The following is a 24,408-nucleotide window of genomic DNA, read 5'->3' on the forward strand; positions in this document are numbered from 1 at the left end:
AATTTTGCATATCCACCCAGCTATACAAAAATACTAAATTAATTTGCTGGGTTGAACTCTCAGAAAAGCAAGAGTTACTTCAAATCTTCTTTTTAACCTGCTGCAACTTAAAAATGGCTGCATCTCAATAGATGTGGAAAAAGCTTTTGATAAAATTCAACATCCATTTATGATAAAAACTCTCCTGGGCATAGAGGGAACATACCTCAACATAATAAAAGCCATATATGACAAACATACAGCTAATATCATATTCAACAGTGAAAGCTGAAAGCATTTCCTCCAAGATCAGAACCAAGACAAGGATGCCCATTCTTACCATTTTTATTCAACATAGTTTTGAAAGTGCTAGCCACAGCTATCTAAGAAGAAAAAGAAATAAAAGGAACCCAAGTTGGAAAAGAAGAAGTAAAACTGCCACTGCCTGCAGATGACATGATACTCCACGTAGAAAATCCTAAAGATGCTACCAGAAAACTACTAGAGCTCATCAGTGAACTTGGTAAAGTTGCAGGATATAAAAGTAATACACAGAAATGTGTTGCATTTATATACACTAACAATGAAAAATCAGAAAGAGAAATTAAGGAAATAATCCTAGTAACCATCACATCAAAAAGAATAAAATACCTAGGAATAAATCTACCTAAGGAGGCAAAAGAACTGTACTCGGAAAACTATAAGACACTGATGAAAGAAACTGAAAATGACACAAACCGATGGAAAGAAATACTGTGTTCTCGGATTGGAAGAATCAATATTGTTAAAGTTACTATACTATCCAAGGCAATCTACAGATTCAATGCAATCCCTATCAAATTATCAATGGCATTTTTCACAGAACTAGAACAAAAAAATTTTAATTTGTATGGAAACACAAAGACCCCGAATAGCCAAAGCAATCTTGAGAAAGAAAAATGGAGCTGGAGGAATCAGGGTCCCTAGCTTCAGACTACATTACAAAGCTACAGTCATCAAAATAGTATGGTACTGGCACAAAAACAGAAATATAGATCAATGGAACAGGATAGAAAGTCCAGAAATAAACCCATGCACCTATGGTCAATTAATCTGTGACAAAGGAAGCAAGAATATACAATGGAGAAAAGACAGTCTCTTCAATAAGTGGTGCTGGGAAAACTGAACAGCTACATGTAAAAGAATGAAATTAGAACATTCTCCAACACCATACACAAAAATAAACTCAAAATGGATTAAAGACCTAAATGTAAGACCAGATACTATAAAACTCCTAAAAGAAAAAAAAGGCAGAACACTCTTTTACATAAATCACAGGAATATCTTTTTGGATCCGTCTCCTAGAGTAATGAAAATAAAAACAAAAATAAACAAATGGGACCTAATTAAACTCAAAAGCTTTGTACAGCAAAGGAAACCATACACAAGACGAAAAGACAACGCTCAGAAAGGGAGAAAATGTTTGCAAATGAGGTTTAATCTCCAAAATATACAAACAGCCCATATAACTCAATAACAAAAAAACAAACAACCCAATCAAAAAATAGGCAGAAGACCTACATAGACATTTCTCCAAGGAAGACATACAGATGGTCAAAAGGCACATGAAAAAATGCTCAACATCGCTAATTATTAGAGAAATGCAAATCAAAACTACAATGCGGTACCACCTCACTCTGGTCAGAATGGCCATCATCAAAAAGTCTACAAATAATAAATGCTGAAGAGGGTGTGGGAAAAAGAGAAACCCTCCTACGCCGTTGGTGGGAATGTAAATTGGTACAGCCACCATGGAGAACAGTATAGAAGTTCCTTAAAAAACTAAAAAGAGGACTTTCCTGGTGGTACAGTGGTTAAGAAACACCTGCCAGTGCAGGGGACACAGGTTCAATCCCTGGTCCGGGAAGATCCCAAATGCCACAGGACAACGAAGCCCATGCGCCACAACTACTGAGCCTGTGCTCTAGAGCCTGAAAGCCACAACTACTGGAGCCTGCATGCCTAGAGCCCGCGCTCTGCAACTAGAGAAGCTACCTCAACGAAGAGTAGCCCCCGCTCACCACAACTACAGAAAGCCCATGCACAGCAATGAAGACCCAATGCAGCTAAAAATAAAATTAATTTTTTTAAAAAAACCTAAAAAGAGAGTTACCTGGCTGCCTGCCAGGGAGTATTTTACAGAGGAAATAAAATCTGCGTTATTTTCTCAAAATGGAGAGGAAAAGAAAATGTGAATAAATGGAGAAATAGTGCAAATGAAAAGAAAACAAGAAATTATACTTATTTAGGATAGTTGTTTTCAAGTACACTATTTCAACTATATAATTATACTAAACAATAGCTGTTGTCCAACAATTATATAACAAACTCAAATCAACCAACATGGATTGTTGGTTGTCAATAAGAAAAATTTCTCTTGTCTAAGTATTGAACCAGGCCTGCTTAGCAACATATTGTAGGAACTTTAGCTACAAAAGCTACTTTTAAAGTAATAAATTGCTAAAAGAGAAAAAAAGCAGCCTCTAACAGCTGTCAGCTGGAGCTTGCCTGGCACTAACAGCTAGGCAGGCCATGGTGTTCTCCTGTTGAACATGTACAATTTCACAGAACACAGATATCAAACAAGGCCAGTCTATGAAGCAAGATAAAAACAAAACCACTGCAGAACCATGTCTAGGTCAGATAAATACAAGAACATTGCGCAAACCACACTAATGATTAAACGTTCCCCTCGTCTCTAGCTAACATAAGCAACTGCTGCTCTTTAGCAATTATAGTTTTATGCCATTCCTCTTGCTTCCTGGATAAAAATTCTTAGGATACCAAATGACAGAAATGTCCCCAACTTTCTAACAACACTCAATTCATGTTTCTTTGAACTTTGCTAAAATCACCTAACCCAAGCCCGTATCCTATAACAAGCCCTTCCTAACATCCTCTTACTGGGATGTCTCATGGTTCCCTATGGTATGCAATCTCCTTTGTTGTAATAAACCCAGATTTGTTTGACCATATTTATACAGTCTTTGGTTGATGGGCACAGACACTAATATCCTTTCAAATATTCCAAAACCCAGCCTATACATTATTTTCATCAGTCTTTTGCCTGAAAATTGTCAGTATGGTATTGGTATAAGAACAGGCAGAAAGATGTAAAAACACTGTAATCCCAGATACAAATCCTAATACATATCAAATGTTAATATATGACAAAGGAGTATCACAAACAGTAGAAAAAGGAAGAATCAGTTATTAAGTGGTATGTTAAAACTGATTGTCTATTTGGAGGAAAAATCATTTTAGAGTCACACTATGCAACCAAATTCTGTTTGGATAAAAACATTAAAATATAGAATATCAAAGCACCAGAAAAAAAATAGAAATAGGTATTTAACCAAAACTCTGAATTTTAGAGGCACTTCCTTGCTTAGGAGATTAAAGAAAAAGGGGGACCAATAGATTTAACCATACAAAAAATAAATCAATAAATACATGTAAATATATATATGTATATATATATATGAAAATCATGAACTAGGGAATATTTTCACAAAAATATAATAGACAATTGATTAATATGCTTAATATATAAAAATGTTATACAAACTAATAGAAAATTACTAAGAACAAATAGATAAGAGGGTAAAGGATATGAAAAAATAATTCATGAAAGAAGAAACTCAACTGGTTAATAAATATATGGAAAAATAATCAAGGTCACTAATAATCAAAAAATACAAATTAAAATAAATTCTATTTTTCATCTACTGAATTAGAAAAAATATTTTAAAATATCTAAAGCTGGTGACTATTATTTAACTGGCAGTTATATATTACTAAAGTGAGTTTAAATTGGTGAATCCTTTTGGAAAGTAATTCAGCAAGATATATAACCCAACTCATATATATATATATGTCTATATAACCCAACTATTTTACCTCTAGGAATCTAGTCTGAGGAAATAATAATAAATATGCTGAAGGTTTAATGCTCACAGACATTCATAACTGCATTATTAAAAGAATGGAAAACTGAAACAACCTGAATTTCCAATTATAAAGGAAGAGTGCATCCACTAGATGGACTGTTCTAAAGCCATTAAACTTATGAAAAGAAAAAAATCTTAACAACATGAAAAAAACATTAATGTTTAATAATAAGCAAAAAAATCCTAGGATGTAGAATTCTATATAGGATCCACAACACAAACCAAAATACAACTGAGAGACTAAACATACAATACAATATATAATGCTGGACCAGGTATGACAACAGAGCTCTGGCCCACAAACTGCAGCAGCAAGTAAGCTCAGAAAACCAAACCACAGTCCCTGCAGCAATCATTCCAGGAAGCCAAACCACAACCTCTGCAGCTATCAGCCCAGAATATTAAGATTTGGTCAATGACTGCTGGGCTTCCTAATTTTTGCAGACCCCTCCTCCACAACACTTCAAACTCAGTACTAATAAGAAAGCCAAATATGATTCCCAAACCCATCATATAGGATGCCCTACTTACAGTTAGTCTGCCTCCAGCTTCTCATGCCAACAACCTCCAATAAGAGCAGATCTTACTCAGCCATAAAAAAGAGTGAAATAATGCCATTTGAAGCAACACGGATGGACCTAGAGATTATCATATTAAGTGAAGTAGCTCAAACAGAGAAAGACAAATATCATGTGATATCACTTATATGTGGAATCTAAAAAAATGATTCAAATGAACATATTTACAGATCAGAAATAGACTCACAGACGTAGAAAGTAAACTTATGCTTACCAAAGGGGAAGGGGGGGAGGGATAAATTAGGAGTTTGGGATCAACAGATACATACTACTATGTATAAAATAAACAAGTATAGCATAGGAAAGTATACTCAGTATCTTGTAATAACCTATAATGGAAAATAATCTGAAAAAAGAACATATATATATATATATATATATACATATATATAACTGAATCACTTTGTTGTATACCTGAAACTAACACAACATGGTAAATCAACTGTACTTCAATTTAAAAAAAAAAAAGGAGCATACCTGAAGCCTACCCTTTTTTTCAGTATAAAGCTTTTCCCACTCCCTTGCTGGTCTTTGAGTCTTTGCCAAAAGCAAGTAATGGTCACTGACTCCCTTGCTATAGCAAGCTTTGAAAAAACAACATCTGTTCTCATATGGGTGGTCATTTATTTCCACATAACAAAAAACTAAACAAAAAATTCTGATACAAAATGTACCTCAAAAAAATCACTAATCATTATCTGTATCTGAGTATTCAAAGTACAAATTTGAATAATTTAGGAGTGTTTTCTCTCTACCTGTTGTATTTTCTGTTATGAGCATGTTTATATTTGTAATAGAAATGTAATTTTTCAATAAAAATATCTGATGGACTATTACTCAGCAATAAAAAAGAGAAAATTGCTGATAGATTCAACAACACAGACATATATCAAAAACATTATGTTGCATGAAAGAAGACATACACACACACATAGACACATACACACAATACATACTGTGTGATTCTATTTATATGAAGTCCAGGAACAGGCAAAACTAAGATATGGTGATAAAAGTTAAGAATTCATTGCCTCTGGAAAGTGGTGGAAGTAGAAACTGACTGGAAAGGGGCAGGAAGAAACTTTTTAAAAATTTAAGATATGCTATATCATATTTTGACTGATGGTTACAGTGTTTATAACTGAAAACTCATTGAATTGAGCACTTAAAATCTGTTAATTTTATGATGTGTAAATTATACCCCAAATTATTGCTTCCCTGCTCTTTCCTATGTTGCTTTCAGCTGTCAGCTCTCGAGTGTTCTGCTCCTAGTATCCAATCGTCTCGATATTTATCTTTTACTCCAAGCTTCTTAAACCTATAGCTCTCCTCAGAATAAAATACATGGGCATGTGAAAAATGTTTAAATTAAATAAAATTTTTATCATAAATGTATAATACTGCTTTGTATGAAGACAGAAATTAGCTTAGTTATCAAATAGTATGATTTGAAGATAATTCTTTGAGGATTACACTGAGCATACCAAGTTTAAACACCTCTCAATCCTTTAAAGAGAATACTGATAAGGAAAAGAGAATCTGTGACTTAAACAGCTATTTTGGTATATTAATAGTCCCAATAAAACTATTAGACTTGTTAGGAGAATGAAAATTGTGGCAAAAGAAATATGTTTTAAACATTTTCCAGGTTCTTTCATTTTAGAATAAAAGAGCTTTTAGTCAAGAGAATAGAAATAGAAAGAGAAAGACAATAAATATGTTAAAACTGATGCAAAAATAGTAGAAGTACAAATAAAGAGGAGGGAAGAAGCAAAGAATTTAAGCCATTTTTTAAATTTTCATTAAAAAAAATAAAAGAGGAAGTTTTATAAAACTTGCCAAAAAAATGAAGTACACATGATGCAAATCATTAATCCCATAAAAATATAAATGGTTCATATAGTGTGTGCTGGCCTTGCAAACTCATTCCAAAAAAATGATGGCCTAGTTAAAAAGTGCCTAATATAGTTATACATAATATAGGTCTTTAATAAATAAGTACATAATAAGTAATATACATAATAAGTAAATGAATTCACCTAATGCCTAGGCTAATACTAATACCTGTGTCAGAACAAAAGAGTACTGAATATTGATCAGTTTGAAATGTAGAGAAATATTGAATCACTATGTTGTGTAACAGGAACTAACATAGTGTTGTAGGTCAGTTATACTTCAAAAACAAACAAACCAACAAACAAACTCATAGAAAAAGAGATCAGATTTGTGGTTACCAGAGGTGGGGTGGGGGGTGGATGCTGGATGAAGGCAGTCAAAAGGTACAAACTTCTGGTTATAAAATAAATAAGTACCAGGGATGTAATGTACAAAATGATAAATATAATTAACACTGCTAATTATATGTGAAAGTTGTTAATAGTAAATCCTAAAAGTTGTCATCACAAGAAAGAATTTTTTATTTCTTTAATTTTGAATCTATATGAAACGATGGATATTCACTAAACTTACTGTGCTAATCAATGATAGATGTAAATCGCATCATTATGTTGTACACTTTAAACTTATATAGTGCTGTATGTCAATTATATCTCATTAAAACCAGAATTTTAAAAAAAGAGTATTGAATATTACCTCAAATAGCAATGGAATTTTGGTTAAGATAGAACTGGAAAAAGCAAAGAAAGATCCTATAATAAACTACCAGGAGGCTTTTGAATTATATAAGTAACCAATAAAAATAGTGTACAAATTATTTATAAATGGATTTCTCAATAAATCAAAGTACGTTCCTCATCAGTATTCTGCTCCTCCTCTTAATGCACTCTAATTCAGTTCTTCAAGTGTATTTAGTCTATTAATCTGATATCCTATAATGTAGAAGAAATCTACGTTAATAGACTTGACCAATCCACTTTCAGCTTCTTGCTACATAATTCTAAGTAGCATGAGTCCTTGCAAATGTTTTCTTTTTTCACCTGTCTTTTAAATATTCACTTAAAAAAAGAGATGTGCAAAGGGATCCCATCCTATCCCTCCAGTAAGTTATTTCATAGATAAAAATTAATACTGTTGAGTGCAACCTAAAAAATCTACTCCACTCTTACTCACTTTGATATATCCTATGTCTTTAATATTTTCCTCTTTTCTAATATTCTCAGGGAAATATACCCCACAGTAGCAACAAAAAGTAGGAATAGCTCAGGCTGACTTAAAATATTATTTTCCAATTCCTTAAAAGATGTGACCATCTCTAGAAAATAACTTTTAAGTCTACTTTTCATCTTGTGATACACTGCACAGCCCACCCACTTCCTCACATATAGTCATCCAGTTCAGAAATGAATCAGAGAGCTTTGTTCTCAACAACACACACAAAAGCACAGGATAGCTGATCTCAAAACAAACCAACAGACTCTGTAACAGCACACAAATTGAACTAAAGATAAGTTCAAGTCAGATGAAAATGAAATGTGGACCTTGTTTGGATCCCAATCCAAACAATTCAATTATAAAATGATACTATGGAACAATTTAGGAAGTTTAAACATTAACTGCATATTAGATTATATAAAGAAATTCCATTAATGTTTTTAGATGTGACAATGGTTTGGGATTCATAGCTTTTAAAAGAGAGAGGGAGTCCTTTTCTGATCTCTGAAGTTTTTACAGATAAAATGGTATAATGTCTGGGGTTTGCATTAAAATAATGAAATGAGAGATCAAGATTTACAACGTTCATAATCGTTGAAGCTGAGAGTTTATTATACTATTGTCTCTGTTATTATTTTGTTTTCCATAAAGTAACTGAAAAACAAAAGACAGGTGAAAGTAATGAGCCTCTTTGTGAAAGGCAGAATAATGGCTCCCCAAAGAACCTGTGAATATGTTAGGTTATATGGCAAAGGGGAGTTAAGGGTTGCAGATGGAATGAAGACTGCTAATCAGTGGACCTTGAGATGGGGAAATTAATCTGGATTATCCTGGTGGGCCCAATGTAATCACGACTGTCTTTAAATGTGGAAGAGGAAAGCAGGAGAGGTAAAGTGATGCAATGCGAGAAAGATTCAACTGGCCACTGTTGGCTTTGACGACAGAAGGGGGCCACCAGTCAAGGAATTGTGAGCAGCCTATAAAAGCTGGAAAAGGAAAGAAAACACTCTCTCCTAGACCCTCCAGAAAGGGATGCAGTCCTACCAATGCCTGGATTTTAGCCCAGTGATGCCCATTTCAAACTTCTTACCTCCTGAACTATAAGATAATAAATTTGTGTTGCTTGAAGCCACTAAGTTTTTGGTACTTTGTTGCAGCAGAAATAGAAACTAATACAATCTTCTAGTAGAACCACGCATTTTTATATGGAGATAAAGCACAGAGTTTACTGGGAATTCAAATGAAATACGTATTCTCCTCAAGTAAAGAAAAATTTCCAAATCAGATACCCTTACTTTTTTGTTTGTTTGTTTAAAATAATCTTTTACTGCTCAGGATATTTCTTTTTCTTGTGTCTTATTTTGTTTGTTTTTGTTTTCTTTTTTAATAACTATAAATTCAATTAGGGAAGCTTGCCTTTGTCTTGAAAAACAAAATAACAAAGCTTTTATATCATGCTAACCTGGTCTTGTCTTGAGAGAGAGGGAATTATCTTGCAAGAGTAAAATTTATACCATGAATGATGCAGGTCTAAGTCTGGTGGTACTAAAAGGAGAAAACAGAGCACTGTTGACAAAAGTATAATCTGCTGGTGGCATTTGTGGAAAAGAATCCCTTGCAAATTTCTAAACAACAGTAAACTCTGTTAGGAAGATACCCTTACTATTTTAAAGGGCAAATCATACCTCTGTTTCCCACACTACTCTTCCTTTTCTGGTAGCCTCAATTTCTCTTCTGTGGATAGACTGCATTACCCCCCTACAATATACCAAAATGCTATCAGAATCTACCATCTCTGCTACTTTCCCAACACTTTTCTCTTATTTAAAATCAATTTACACGCTTACTCTTAAAAGTACTAATCCTATCAATTCTACTCTCTATTATAGTGTGACCTTAATTCTGTCCATCATTTTACCATAAATATTTTTACCCTAATCAACTTCCTCTTGGTCTAATTCAGCTGTCTCTTGGTAGTTCTTGGTTTGTTTGCTTGTTTTTCATTTGTTTTGTTTTCACCATCCTTGATCTCTTTACAATGCTGAGATACTCTTAAATTTGTCTCTTAATAATCTTTCTTAAGAAAGCTTCAGATTATCTGCTTCTACTTTTGAGCTTTCCTCATACCATTCTGCTCAGTTCTCCTATGTCTCCTTTGCTAGCTTTACATTTTCCATCTACTTAAATGTTGACAAACTAAGCATTTCCCCCAGACTCAACCTAACTTCTCAATTTACTGTACTACTTATTTTCAAACTTTCTTTGGTTTGCAGACTTATAGACAGGTTTTTAGTCAATTTATAATGAACAAATTAGACTGAACATTAAGCCATCCAATAAATTTTCATGACAGTCTAATTTTATTGTGTTCATTTAGGTAAAGTACTAGATTTCTAATGTGACTGAAATCTATAGGTGATTAACAGAGGAGAAAAACTGAAGAAATATAACAGTTTTCTCTAGCTACCCTACCTTTTAAATCCAGGTATTAAACCTACATCTAAAACCACCATTATTTGTTGCTTTTATGCTATTTTCAATCCAAATGATACTTACTATATATACATAATCCAATTATAAGACACAACTAAAATTAATACATTAAATATTATATATTTTAATTAAAATTCATTATATTGATAATATGTCATAATTACATAATATATTTGAAGTCATTCTCTACACCATCAACAACAATTGGTAATTTGGGGCCTCCAAAGAACTAAAATCATACTCTTCTTTCTAATATCTTACGTAAGTCCAGAAAGTACCATAAGTGATTTCTCTGATAAGTCAACCAAAACACATTATTTCACTCATTACAGTCAGTTGGCTGAGAATGGTTTATGACCTAATCATTTTTAACTCTGTATAATAAATATTTTTTGAATAATAAACTTGTCAAAATATCTTCTTGTATTCCTTCAGTGACTATGAATGCTCCATTTAACCAAGCCTCTCTACATGTATCACAGTAGGCCTATTATGCACTTTTTGAAAGTCTTATATTTTATTGTTTACAACTACCTTCTATAAATCCTTTAAATACAATTTCTATTTTTTTTTTCTAAAACTTAATCACTGATTTTCTACCAGTCCTTATAAATAACTTTTAGCTTTACTTAGATAAGTAGAAATGATTCCCCGGTATGCTTAATATATATTTTTAAATAAAAACACTTGTGTTTAACACACATCAAAAGATTAGCCTTCAAATAATAAAAAGAAGAAAAGTTATCTTCTTTTTTAAATTAAAAAAGAAAAGAACTCTTGCTATAACTAAGATCTTTTATAAAGATTATTATTTTGACAATTAATTAGGAACAAAAATTCAATTTTCTCTGAAGAAAAACTCAATTTAAAAGCTTAGAACAGGACTTCTATTGTACTTGAAACCTTTAATGGATACAAAGTTATTGCTATTAAACTAATATGTAAATGGTTCATGGAACCATAATGTAGGAAATCAATATAATCATTCTATCATTACAAGTAAACTATGAAACTTAACTATGGTTTTTCACAGGCACATCTTCAAGTAAAGTTGGAAGGGGTCTACAGAAATGCACTAAACTTCAAGAGATAGGAATCTACTCTAATCATTACTGATAATCCTACAGATAACCAAAGTCAGAAATTACGTAAGATTTTAAATTAGTTCTATATTGAGACATACACAAAACACGACACCGTTTGTTTTTAAGAACACAAGAACTGCCATACTAAATGAGACCAACAGCTCAATTTGCTGAAAATATACTAGCACCAAAGGACCTTTTGTGAGAAAACATAATTGTTCTCTATGGTAACCTAAAAAATTTGTAATCATCCTTCCCACAAATCTATAATCCCTTACTCAAGCCTGCCCCTGCACCCTTATGCTCTCAGGATAGGCAAAGTAGAGAGCCTAGAGTACTGAATAACTTGGCTTTGGTTTTTCTAGCTCTTAAAAAAAATTTATTTTAATTCTTTTTGGTTCTTAAATTTGTTAACACCTCAATCCTAACGAGCTTAATTCTTCTGGTTTGCCTCCATTACTATTCTTAAAGATGTCTATTCGCTACTGTACATTCTAGTGACGGGAGCATGAAGTCATTGTCAGATGCTTTATGCATAGTAAGTTATCCTGCAGTGTCAACTGTACTATGTTTTATTCAACCCATTTATAAGTATAGAATGAGACAAGTCCACACATCTCAGGGAATCTTGTATAGTTCTTTTAATGAATGAAAACTGCAGAAATGTGGAACTATGATCATGGTCTTGTGCCAATCTCAGGTACAGAATCTCCCAAGTAAAATCATATGAAATTGGAAGAATATGGGACAATGAAAGGGATATCTAGGCAATTAATCTCCTTTCAGCTTTCCAGGGTCCTGGAAAGCCCAACTGTCCACAGTCCACGACCATGTTTCTGAGCTTACACCAGTTTATCTGGGAAGATCTGATATTATGTTTGGTATGAATATCATGATTACAAATCCATTTCCATGTAAGAAGTTACACATAGTTATCTACACATATCTACACATTGTCTCTGACACCATGACCATATATAAATTCAACTTATAAATGTTGATGAATAGTGAGTTGGTTAATTTAAGAGTTTATTCAAACTTCAGGTATTATGCCATCTGGTTCTAGTGATATATTTTGTCTATTTTGTTAATTAGGTCTAGAACATCCTGTATGTTTGTCACTGTCAGTCTAATATTTCTGAATTGCTCCCCTAAAAAGATCATTTGGAAACAAAAATAAAAATTGAAATAAATTTAACTGAATCTTTCTACAATCTTCTTTTCCATATCTTTCTAAAAAATATATACCATGTTCCTAAAGTGGTGTCACTCTTTTGCTCAGTGGTTTCCTTGTGTTTATGTAATATAAAATGTATTTAATAAAAGCCTTTTCCAAAAAATTGTTCAAAATATATCTAGTTTGCTCCTAATACATCACTCTATCAGATTCCTTGCTCTCATTTATTCACTCAACAAATATTTGACTGCCTTCTATGTGGCAAGCTCTGCTCTAGGAATTAGAGATAGTTGTGAAAATAAAGCCCTGTCCTCATGGAATTATATTATAATAGGAGAAGCAAAAAACCAAGCAAATAAATATATAATTTAATATCAGGTAGTTATAAGTGTTATCAAGAAAAAATATCAGGATAAGGGTAGAGAGCAAAGGGGATGAGCAGTGGTCAATGAAGATATCTCGGAGAAGTTAACAGTTGAACTAAGAATTAAATGATGTAAAGGGAACAAGTAATATAATTATTTGGGGGGGAAATGTTCCATGTAAAGGAAACAGCAAATGCAAAAAGCCCTGAGGCAGGAATCGTGTCTGAGAAACAGTAAGAAAGCAAGTGTAGCTGGTGCAGAATAAGTAACAGAAAACAGTTGAAAATCATGTCTTGTCAGGGGCCAGATCATTTAGAGCTTTGTAAGACATAACAGGACTTCTGATTTTATTTTTAAGAGAAATGAAAAGCCATTGAAGAACTCTGAGCAGGAATGACATGATATGATTTAAATTTTAAAAGGATTCTTCTACCTATTATGAGACTGTGGTGAAGACTGAGTGAAAGCAGGGGAAACCCCAAAAGGCCATAAAATAGTAGCCCAGGCAAGACATGTGGTGGAAGAGACATAGTCAGATTTGAGATGTATTTTTAAGGGAGAGGCAACAGAATAGTCTTTATCTTCTCAAAGTCTCTAAGTTTCCTAAGGAATTAATCATGTTGCCTTTTCTAATAAGTAAGAAAAATGAAGCAGAAAAAGTACTGGATTTGAGAATCAAAAACCAGAGCATTAAACTTATCTATGTCTCTTACCAACTTGGAAATGTAAGGATACCACTTAAATTCTCTGGTCTCAGATATCTTCTCAGTAAAAGGAAAATATTAACACTATCCTTGGCTTCTTTATAGGACTGTTACGAAGGTCAAATGGGATATTTTGCAGATGAAGCTTTCTAATTTTAACTTAAGCAAATTACTAGATTAACAAAAACTCTCCATTCTCTTTGTAAAACACAGATTGATACTAATGGTTCATTAAATGCTTGAAACTAGTAAACTTGTAGCTAGAATACTCACACCCTCCTGCTCCCAGACTAACTAGGTGTGGGCCAGGTAGCTATAGGGATGAACACAAAATAAATCTAGAAAAAAAATATATGTGTATATATATATATATATATATATATATACACACACACACACATACGTATGTTCATCTATACTTTGTATATAGGTCTGTATATATATATGTATATTCATCTAGATTATACACCCATGTGTATAAACTGTCAGCTGATATATATACATGTGTGTATATATATATATATATATATATAACTTATTTGCTTGTTGAAATATATATCTCATCTGACACTGAAGTTTCCTCCTTATTCTACTTTAAACAAACAAAACCTGAAAATTGCATGTAATGAATTTGGGACGGTTTATGGATGAGAAGTTCACACAGAACTCTAATCAGAGAACCAGTGTGCAACAAAATAATCTTGGTCATTTATAAAGTGATTTGTAAACTGATGCATATTTAAATGTTTTCATTTAAAATAAAATGTTTAAGACATATATCATTATTAATGACTTTATGCTTTAACCTCTTTTCAATTAATCAACCAACCATGTATATGCTACTTCCTTCATAAAGTATATCAAGTGCCTGCTATACTGGTTCTCAATATTGACTGTGCATCAGAATCTCCTGTGGGGTCTTTTTAAAAAATGCATGTGCCTAGGCCCAATTCCTAGAAACTCTGATTTTCTAAGACTGGGGTAGAGCTAGAAATCTTTCTTTTAGACAGAGTTAAGAACCAGTGGCCTAACAGGTAGTGAGCACCCTAACAATAATAAGAAAATAAAATATAATTGTCTCCCAGAGTTCATAGTATAATAGTAGTGACAAAAAAAATCTTTTTTAACCACAATAAGTTGCTAAATTCACACTACAGCAGATGCTATAAGCAAACAGAGAAGAGGAGGAAAAAAAACCTAACTCTGCCTGGGGTGGGTAGATGAGGAAGGCAGTGGTCAGAGCTGGTTCACATAGATGGTGTTTCAACTACAAAGTAATGAAAAGTAACGAATTCTCTAATTATATTAAAGCTGGAAGAGATATTCTAATCTGTAGCAATAAGCTAAGAAAAGGCATTGAGATATGAGAAAATATGGTGCTTTCAGGGAATACAATATATTTAGGGTATCAAGGAAATGAGGATGGAAAGGTAAACATGAGCCCCTTCTGAAAGGAACTACATAAAGATCAATTAAACAGTTTGAAGTTTAGTGTATAGAGCAGTGGTTTCAAATTGTGTTCATGGAATTCAAGTTTGGAAAAGGCAGTTCATTACTGCACAAACATCTGAACAACATGGGCATTCAAATGCATACATACTGAACTTAAAACAGATTGCAGTAAACCGATGCCATTAACCTGTTTTTTGCTGACCTTGAACAAAAATTTCTTCTACCATTTCTCTTTTTGAACTTCATATAGATGTGTCACTGATTATAAAGGTTGTACTTTTACTTTTATAAGGTTAGCAGATGTCCTACGACCTGTCTATAGATAATATCATACAACAAAACCAAATATAAAAAAAAGTTTTTTATTTATTGGCTGAATAATTTATTATAATTTATTTTTTTTAATGTACACCAATAATGTACCATATTTATTTGTTTTAATAGGTGTTATTTTGCTTGGATTTTACATGAGACCCTTGTTTCTAGATCACCACTGCTCTAGGGAAACCAACATAGAATTTTTAGCAGGGAAAATGAAATAATTACATTATAATTCAGAAATAACCATTATTATAACAAAATGAATTGGAATAGGGTAAAACAAGAGGTGACAAAATCAGCCAGGAAGTGATTTCAAGAGACCAGGCAAAACAAACACATGAAAGAATACTCAACATCATTAATTAGAGAAATGAAAATAAAAACTATAATGGGGTATCACCTCACACTGGTCAGAATGGCCATCATCAAAAAATCTACAAACAATAAATGCTGGAGAGAGTGTGGAGAAAAGGGAACCCTCTTGCACTGTTGGTGGGAATGTAAACTGATACAGTCACTATGGAGAACAGCATGGAGGTTCCTTAAAAAACTAAAAATAGAACTACCATACAACCCAGCAATCCCACTACTGGGCACATACCCTGAGAAAACCATAATTCAAAAGGAGTCATGTACCACAATGTTCATTGCAGCTCTATTTACAATAGCCAGGACATGGAAGCAACCTAAGTGTCCATCGACAGATGAATGGATAAAAAAGATGTGGCACATATATACAATGGAATATTACTCAGCCATAAAAAGAAATGAAATTGAGTCATTTGTAGTGAGGTGGATGGACCTAGAGTCTGTCATACAGAATGAAGTAAGTCAGAAAGAGAAAAACAAATACCATATGCTAACACATATATATGGAATCTAAAAAAAAAAAAAATGGTCATGAAGAACCTAGAGGCAGGACGGAAATAAAGACGCAGACCTACTAGAGAATGGACTTGAGGACACGGGGAGGGGGAAGGGTAAGCTGGGACAAAGTGAGAGAGTGGCATGGACATATATACACCACCAAGTGTAAAATCGATAGCTAGTGGGAAGCAGCCGCATAGCACAGGGAGATCAGCTCTGTGCTTTGTTACCACCTACAGGGATGGGATAGGGAGGGTGGGAGACACAAGAAGGAAGAGATATGGGGATATATGTATATGTACAGCTGATTCACTTTGTTATACAGCAGAAACTAACACACCATTAAGCAATTATACTCCAATAAAGATGTTAAAAAAAAAATGGGCACAGGTTCGTGGTGCCCCAAAACAATTACAATAGTAACATCAAAGATCACAGATCACAACAAATATAATTATAATGAAAAAGTCTGAATTATTGGGAGAATTACCTAAACATGACACAGAGACATGGAACGAGCAAATGCTGTTGGAAAAATTGTTCCAATAGAATTACTTGATGCAGGGTTGCCACAAACTTTCAATTTGTAAAAAGCATAGTATCTGCAAAGCGCAATTAAGCAAAGCACAATAAAATGAGGTATGCCTGTATATGTTATGCTTTATACATTGCAGTATTCAAGGCTCAAATTGTCCCAAATTTGGCCAATGTGAACTCCTTGAAGTTGACCCCTGCATCCACACAATCCCAGTGGTATTGAAAGCATTCCTGCTTTCTGGCATAGCAAGAGGTATCAAGCTCATCTGGTACATTTCCTGACCCGGACCTAGAATCAGCCACTCTTTTCAAGGAGCCCTTCTTCCTTTTGTTGGGAAATGGCTTTCAGAGACTATGATCAGCACTGGGGATGCTCACTTCTACCAGACTGTCATTATTTCTATGCCCTCTCAGCAAATAAAGCTAGGAAATATGTGAATTTCAGAAAGAAACTAAATCATGCATTCATATGGATATTTCCAATTTAAGTGAACAATTAAATCATCAATTATTATATTTTTATCCCTTTGCTTTCACACTGAAAATCTTGGTTTTAATGACATTAACATGATTGCGTATTTGTTTATGCATATACATAACATATACATATATAATGTATATTATGCGTAAAATAGTTTCAGAGCTACAAGACTAGTATTACTACTAACAACAGAACTATCAATTGTGGGACTTCCCTGGTGGTCCAGTGGTTAGGACTCCAAGCTTTCACTTGCACAAGCTGTGTGGTCAAAAAAAAAAAAAGAACTATGAATTGCAACTGAATATTTCATTGTGGTTCTCTTTGCTCTTTAGGATATACCTCACCATGGAGGTCCATTAAAAGTTTGAGGTTTTTTTTTTTTTGCGGTACGCAGGCCTCTCACCGTTGTGGCCTCTCCCGTTGCAGAGCACAGGCTCCGGACACGCAGGCTCAGCAGCCATGGCTCACGGGCCCAGCCGCTCCGCGGCATGTGGGATCCTCCCGGACCAGGGCACAAATCCGTGTCCCCTGCATCGGCAGGCGGACTCTCAACCACTGTGCCACCAGGGAAGCCCAAAAGTTTGAGTTTTAATGTCATTTGAAATAATTGTTTTTTCTGTGTGGTTTATACTATCAATTTTATATACTCCTAGGTTGTGGTTTATACTATCAATTTTATATACTCCTAGGTTCATTTGTATCCATTCGTTTCAGATTTGTAGGAGTTTTTTTTCCTTTTTGATCCAAATTTTTTAATTATATGAAATGTTCACATGGTTCCAAAATCAAAACTATAAAACAAGGTGCAGTCAGAGAAGATTTTTAAACACTTTATCCCTCCTTTTCACAATAAAGGTGTTTTTTAAGGTTATGAAATTGGACTGAATTGTTAAAGAGAGCCTGATACCAGAGAGAGATTCAACAGAGTGCATTGTTAGTAACAGTTACAGGGGGGAAATTACATGTTAATGAAATAAGCCTTATTCAAATCAGTAAACATGTTATAGATCCAAAATAAATTTTACACACACACACAAAAAAAAGAAGAGACCAGGCAAGAAAATATGGTGGAATGAACAAGTACTGGAGATGGTGAGAAGGGAATAAATTGTAAAAATACTAAGGAAATAGGATAGAATTTGACAACCAATCAAATAATAGAGAGGAAGATAGTTTTCAAAAGAGCAGATTCTTGATTTGTACTTTAATTTTGGCCATATTGAAAAGGTAGAAGTACTCAGAAGGTACCAACTGCTTAGTACTCAGAATAGAATGTTCTTTGCACATCTAATCAGTGAGTCCAAATTAATTCCCCATTTTAGTAACAGTTTTAATTTTGGAGTTTCCTTAATGCATCTTTACACATTTTATTACAGTCCAGGTAACCTAAAGTCATATAACCACTTTTTTAAATTAACTATATTCCTATCTAAAGATGTCACAGAACTTTCCCCATTTAGTGAGATTTCAATACTATTAGTGTTCAGCTCACATAGCTTTCTATCCTTATAATTTCTTTGAATATTGTTACCTAATATTTTATAACCCACTGGTTATAGTCATTCCACCAAGAACAAGGTGATTTTAAAACTTTAACGATCATATAAATATGCATTTCACTGCCTTTTCCAACTTATACATTGCCTTCACCTAATTGTCTTGTTTGATCTTCCCAACTACCCTCTTAGGTAAGAAGAGCAGAAATACTTATTACCATACTACAGATGAGAAAATCATGTCACAAGGCAGATAAATGGCTTTCCAAAGAATATGTGGCTGGCAAGTGGCAGAGCTTTAAAAAATATAAATTTTCTGATTCCTAGGCCAGTGCTCTTCCTACCATCCCATATGTTTTTGAAGTAATACATATTTAACTTCAGCCACTTTGCATGACTGTCTTGCCTAAATAAATAGGAAGGTGATTATCTACCCCATCTTCCTCTCTTGCATTCACCCATTTCCCCTGAAATGTTTTACTTAAAACCTTCTCTACCAGTTTATACCATCAACAGTCCAATGCCATTCTGTTTCAGAAATTTATCTTTTCTATATCAAGTTTACCTCTACTAAAACTATCCTGCATTACTATCATATTCACGAACTGAGAGACTTTGGAAATTTTTTAAGATTCTTGGAATGGTAATAGTAATACATCAAAGATTAGAGAATCAGGGCCTAAGTCCCCTGCTTAGCAATTCAAATTTGGCCTTTAGGACCCTTTCACATATTTGCCTCATGACCACTATTAAGCTCCTCCCTAATCTGACAAAATATCTATTATTTCAAAGTGAGGATAAAATTGTATACAACTCTGTATACAAAATTGTACTGCATACAAATTTCACAGGGTAGATTAGAATTAAATCTGTTTATCTAACCTAATTCTAAATAAACTTGCTTTTATGTAATCTATAATATTTTAGTAATTATAGATTTGTTTTTATAATGACCCTACTGGGAACAGAAATTAAGGGAATAATTGAAACTTATCCCATTACACATAATCTGTTTACTACAAAAATAATTTTAATAATTTCAAAAAAATTTGTGTTGAATTACTGAAAAATTTAATACTTAATTTCAAAAATTTACTATTTCTTCTCATGTATTCAAACACATTTATAAAACTATATTCATCTGCATCATATGAATGACTTGGTAACTTTCTTACTGCACATGACACGTCAAAAGCACATTCTTAGGCTACCCCCCAAAAAAAGGACAATACAAATTATAAATCACTTGATGTCAGAAAATAAAACAATTATCTCTATATATTAACACAATGCTTGTTTTGCAAATTCTCATCTCTCCCCATCAGAAACTCTTTCTTTTGCTTATTTATTAGAAGTTCAATATTAAAGTATAATTACCGAAAATGCTTCCTCACTAAACCAGAACACAGGCTATTTTTGAGTTCTTACAAGTATTAAGCCCATAGCATTTGTTTGTTTGTTTATTAAGAATTTAAGAATCTGGGTGTGTTTTTATTCAGAATTTTAAACACTGCCACTAGATATTTTAAAATGGACATATTCATCTAGCTCTTATCTACTTAATTCTAGCAACATCTTAATAGCTTCAATCATTTTATACTGAACAGTGAAATAAAATTAGTTTCTCTGAATGACAGCATGGGATTAACTATTTATACATAAATATTAAATTTAAAAAGTAGTCCATTAATGGGCCTTAATATTATCTTGCAGAGTCTTCTTTTTATGTTTGCTTATTTCCCTCTTAAACTATAATTGATTTTTAAGTTGATGCTTGGAATATCTTAATTCAAACTGACCTACCCACAAAATTCTCTGCACCAGACTCTCTGATACTGGCATCTCAACAATTTCCAGTCCCTGGAGTGTTTTAATTCTTTCCTCACAGTAGTAAAATAAAGAAATAATAAGCTTTAAGCCAATTCAAAACTTACCTTACAAATCTGGAAATAGTCTGAAGTCAAGGTTTCCTGAATCTCCTCTCTGAGAACCCCTGCAGTCCCTCCTGGATGCATGGAACCACTTCCAGCCCCGCCACCACTGTTACTGCCACTGCTGCTACTACTGCCAGGGGAGGAGGCAGTTAAGCCATCCAAAACTTTTCGGAAATTAAACTTCTTCATTTTAAAAACTGTTGAGAAATTCAAAGGAAAGGGTGACTTAACACATGGAATTATACGTGGGTAAAAGTGTTTAGCTTTTCATCAGTCATGGCAGTAGCCAGTCCGCATTTCACGAGCATTGGCTTTCAATGAGTAAAAAAAGGGAAAAAAATCAACCTTTGGTCAAATTTTAATTCTAAAAAGCATATCCTTGAAAAAGAAAAAGAAAACACAACTCCAAAAGCACCAGTATTCCCTCCTCAGACACCAAATTTTCAAGGGCTTTATCCCCAGCTGTAGCTACGCTTTATCAGCACCGGGGTAAAAATAAAAGGCAGTGTCATCATCGTCATTAGCATTATATCATCATTATTATACAATCAAACCAGAGTCCATCAGACCAAGACTCTCTTTCTTAAAGGTGGGCTTTCTTCCTAAAGGTTGAGCTCACCGTATTTTATTTTCAGAAAAATGGTGGTGGGGGAGAGCTCGTATTTATTCTGCCACCACCTTCTGGGCTTTCCCTCATCATCTTCAACGCTCCCTTTTTCTCAACAGGAAACGCGGGGTGGTGAGGGTGCCTTTTTCCATTTCCACCCGGTACAGCCCGGACCCCAAAACACTTGCAGGTGACCCACAGCAACAGCCGACGGGAGGGGCCAGCAGCGGCGCCGACTGCCTCCGCTTCCCCCTCCGTCTCCCCCTTCCCTCCCCGAGTCTCTGCCCCCAACCCCCTGCTCTCACCCTCCACACCACCACCACCACCACCCCCGCCCCGCTCTGCCCGCAGCCGCCGCCTCGCTAGCCCGCCCGTCCGCTCTCCCCGCAGCACGTTGGTGGCTCTTGGGGGACATGAGGCAGTGGTGACGACGTTTGCGGCTCGAGTCCCGCCACAGCCTGCTGGGCAAGGAGAGCCGCCGCTCCCGCGGTCCCTCCCCGGGCCGAGCGCCTAGGCGCCGGGCTCTCGCCCGCGGGCGCGCTAACACGCAAACACCCTCACACAGACATTCGCGCGCCCAGCCGGAGCACACGCAAACACCCTCACGCAGACATACGCGCGCGGACGCTCACGCGCACAGACACACACACACACACACACACACACACACACACAGGTGTGAGGGAGCCGCGGTTGGACGGCGGCGTCGGCGTCCCAGAGGGATGACTGACTCCCGACTTAGGCACCTTCCTCAGCCGCTACTATCCGCCTGCCAGCCCGGAAAGCTGTGGGTGCGGAGGGATGCGCGCTCGCAGACGTCGGTCCGGCCCAGCTCCGGCCGCTTCTCCAGTCCCTCTGGTAGCAGCGTCCGGCGCTCTCCGAGGTCCTACCGGAGCAGGCAGTCTCCACCGCAGGCTCCGCCCTCCCGCCGTGGGAGGCAAGCCCCACCCCCAAACCACCCCCTCGCTCGCCCGCCCCTTCTCCCCTGGCTGCTAGGGGCCCGTGAAAGGGGCGGAGAGCTCCGGTACGTCAAAGGGCGGGAGTAGCCTCGGCTCCAATCCTAGGCTCCAAATAGCCAAGTTCCGCGGTGCGAGGCGCGGAAGAAATTTGTGGATAGGTCGAAAGAAGCGCCAATGAAAGGGAGAGGGAAAAATTTAGAAAGGCAGGTGAAGTATTTGATTGACAGCGGTATTGGCCACTATGCTGGGGGGCCGTGCTTTGTGGGCTGTAATTGGCGCTACCTGTTGAAGGACGCAAGTGTGAATCAATAGAATGCCAGGAAGCGTGAGAACTTGGGCGCCTTCAAGGCTACAGGAAGGGTTTCCCTAGGTCTGACTCTGGACAATATTGTGATTTGGGCAACTATTTTGCAGTTTATACTACCTCTGAGCCTCTTCCCGCTCTTCAGGTGCATCTATGGGCTTCCCTCACTGCCGTGCTACTTGTATAATTGTTTAACAGGTCACATCTGCCAAATGGAATGTTATTGCAATAGAGTTTTGGAATATACAGCCTTTCAGATCCTGAGGAATGAATCGCTCACCTTGTTCCAATACGTAGACTTGTCCCTTCCCCCCATTTTCATATATACAAAAAAAATTTTAAGAAACATCTCACTTAGTAAGCCATGTCAAAAATATTTTTTAAGCTTTTTCTATGAGTCACTATAATCATTTTGAAAGATGCATGGGAAGATGTGGTTCTGAGTCCTAACTTGCTACTGAATTTGGGGAATTTTGGACCTCGATTTCTTCATCTACGAAAATGAAGGGCAGCTCAGGGGACCATAGCAAGCTGTAGACTACAATCTGGGCAATGCAACAGAGCTTATTAGTAATCATCCCATATATTCTTACATTTTAGCGATCTTCTAGGATAACCTCTTCTTTTTCTTCCTTTTCTTTTCTCTCTTTATTTTCCTTTGGAGGAAGGGAATGGAAGGGATGAGGGATGAAAGGGGACACCTGAAAGAGAAATGAGTTGCCCAAGGTCACATAGCAAGGAAATGGCAGAGATAGAATAGAGCACAGTTTTTTTGGATCCTCAGCTCAATGCTCATGTTCTCCTTTTTATTTTTTTAGTACTATTTTACTCCTTTGGAGCCCTCCCAAGGACCCCTCCAATACTGCCTAGTAGTCTCTTATTGCCACAGTTAGAAAGTAATGCTCTTGTAGTCAGACATGGTATTGTATATTTCTCCTATCTTATTCAACACCTGACACAATGTTTCACACATAAGAGGTGCTTAAAGGGTTTTGAACAATTGGGTTATTGACAGTCATTAGTAAAAGATTTATGAGATGGCACCCAATTATATCTGGTTTTGGAGGGTAAAAATAAGGGTGAAGCAAATGCCATGTCTGATGTAAACCCATTTTAGTAGGGTTCCAAATTTTATATTGGATGCCTAACAATGTGTATCTGTCCTTACTCTCTTTTTCTTCTTTTTCTTCTCTTCTTACTGGCCCATTTCACCTCTAAGCATGGGTGCCTATTGAGGCTGAAGAGTTTGCTTTCCTCTTTTTTATGTCTTGCTTTTCTTTTAAAAAGGGGAGAGGGGAATTGCTTCAACTCTTTGAGAAGTAGGCATTGTGGTCTAAAATAATGGATTTAGATGCCCTCCTTTCCTTCATCAGAAAGTCTATTGGCAACTCCTTAATTTTCAAATAAAGGGAAACAAACCTATAACAAGTGATCGTTTGGTCTTTTGATGAGAATGAAGAAAGAAGATATCCTAATTCAGCAAAGTGACAGGTAATGTTTGCAAGAAAACCCCCTAAGCTGCTAATCACTAACACTATACTATCTTAGCAAACTAAGTGGTGGTTTTATTCTAAAAATTATGGGAGAACTGAGAATGAAAAAGCACACAAAACAGATTGACAAAGACTCTGCTTGAGGACCTGGAGGGAATTCATTGGCTCTCTTGAGTTAAAAAGAGGTGACAGGGCTTCCCTGGTGGTGCAGTGGTTGAGAGTCCGCCTGCCGATGCAAGGGACACGGGTTTGTGCCCTGGTCCGGGAAGATCCCACATGCCACGGAGCGGCTGGGCCGATGAGCCACGCCCGCTGAGCCTGCGTGTCCGGAGCCTGTGCTCCACAACGGGAGAGGCCACAACAGTGAGAGGCCAGCGTACCGCAAAAAAAAAAAAAAAAAAAAAAGAGGTGACAGAGTAGATATCTCTTCAGATGGGACAACAAATAAGAATGGGAAGTGGAAGAAAAGTCATCAG

At 35.7% G+C, this 24,408-nt stretch overlaps 1 protein-coding gene across 2 annotated transcripts in view; it reads right to left on the reverse strand.

The window, feature by feature from the left end:
• Nucleotides 1–20,758, reverse strand: part of STXBP5L (syntaxin binding protein 5 like) — a 405,174-nt gene extending 384,416 nt beyond the window's left edge. For both annotated transcript variants that reach the window (XM_032630474.1, XM_032630475.1), the window contains exon 1: nucleotides 20,570–20,758. In XM_032630474.1, coding sequence (XP_032486365.1) covers nucleotides 20,570–20,758 — 189 coding nt within the window. The remainder of the gene's footprint in view (nucleotides 1–20,569) is intronic.
• Nucleotides 20,759–24,408: the final 3,650 nt, after the last annotated feature.

The sequence above is a fragment of the Phocoena sinus genome, chromosome 4, assembly GCF_008692025.1.
Source record: "Phocoena sinus isolate mPhoSin1 chromosome 4, mPhoSin1.pri, whole genome shotgun sequence".
NCBI classification, from domain to species: domain Eukaryota; kingdom Metazoa; phylum Chordata; class Mammalia; order Artiodactyla; family Phocoenidae; genus Phocoena; species Phocoena sinus.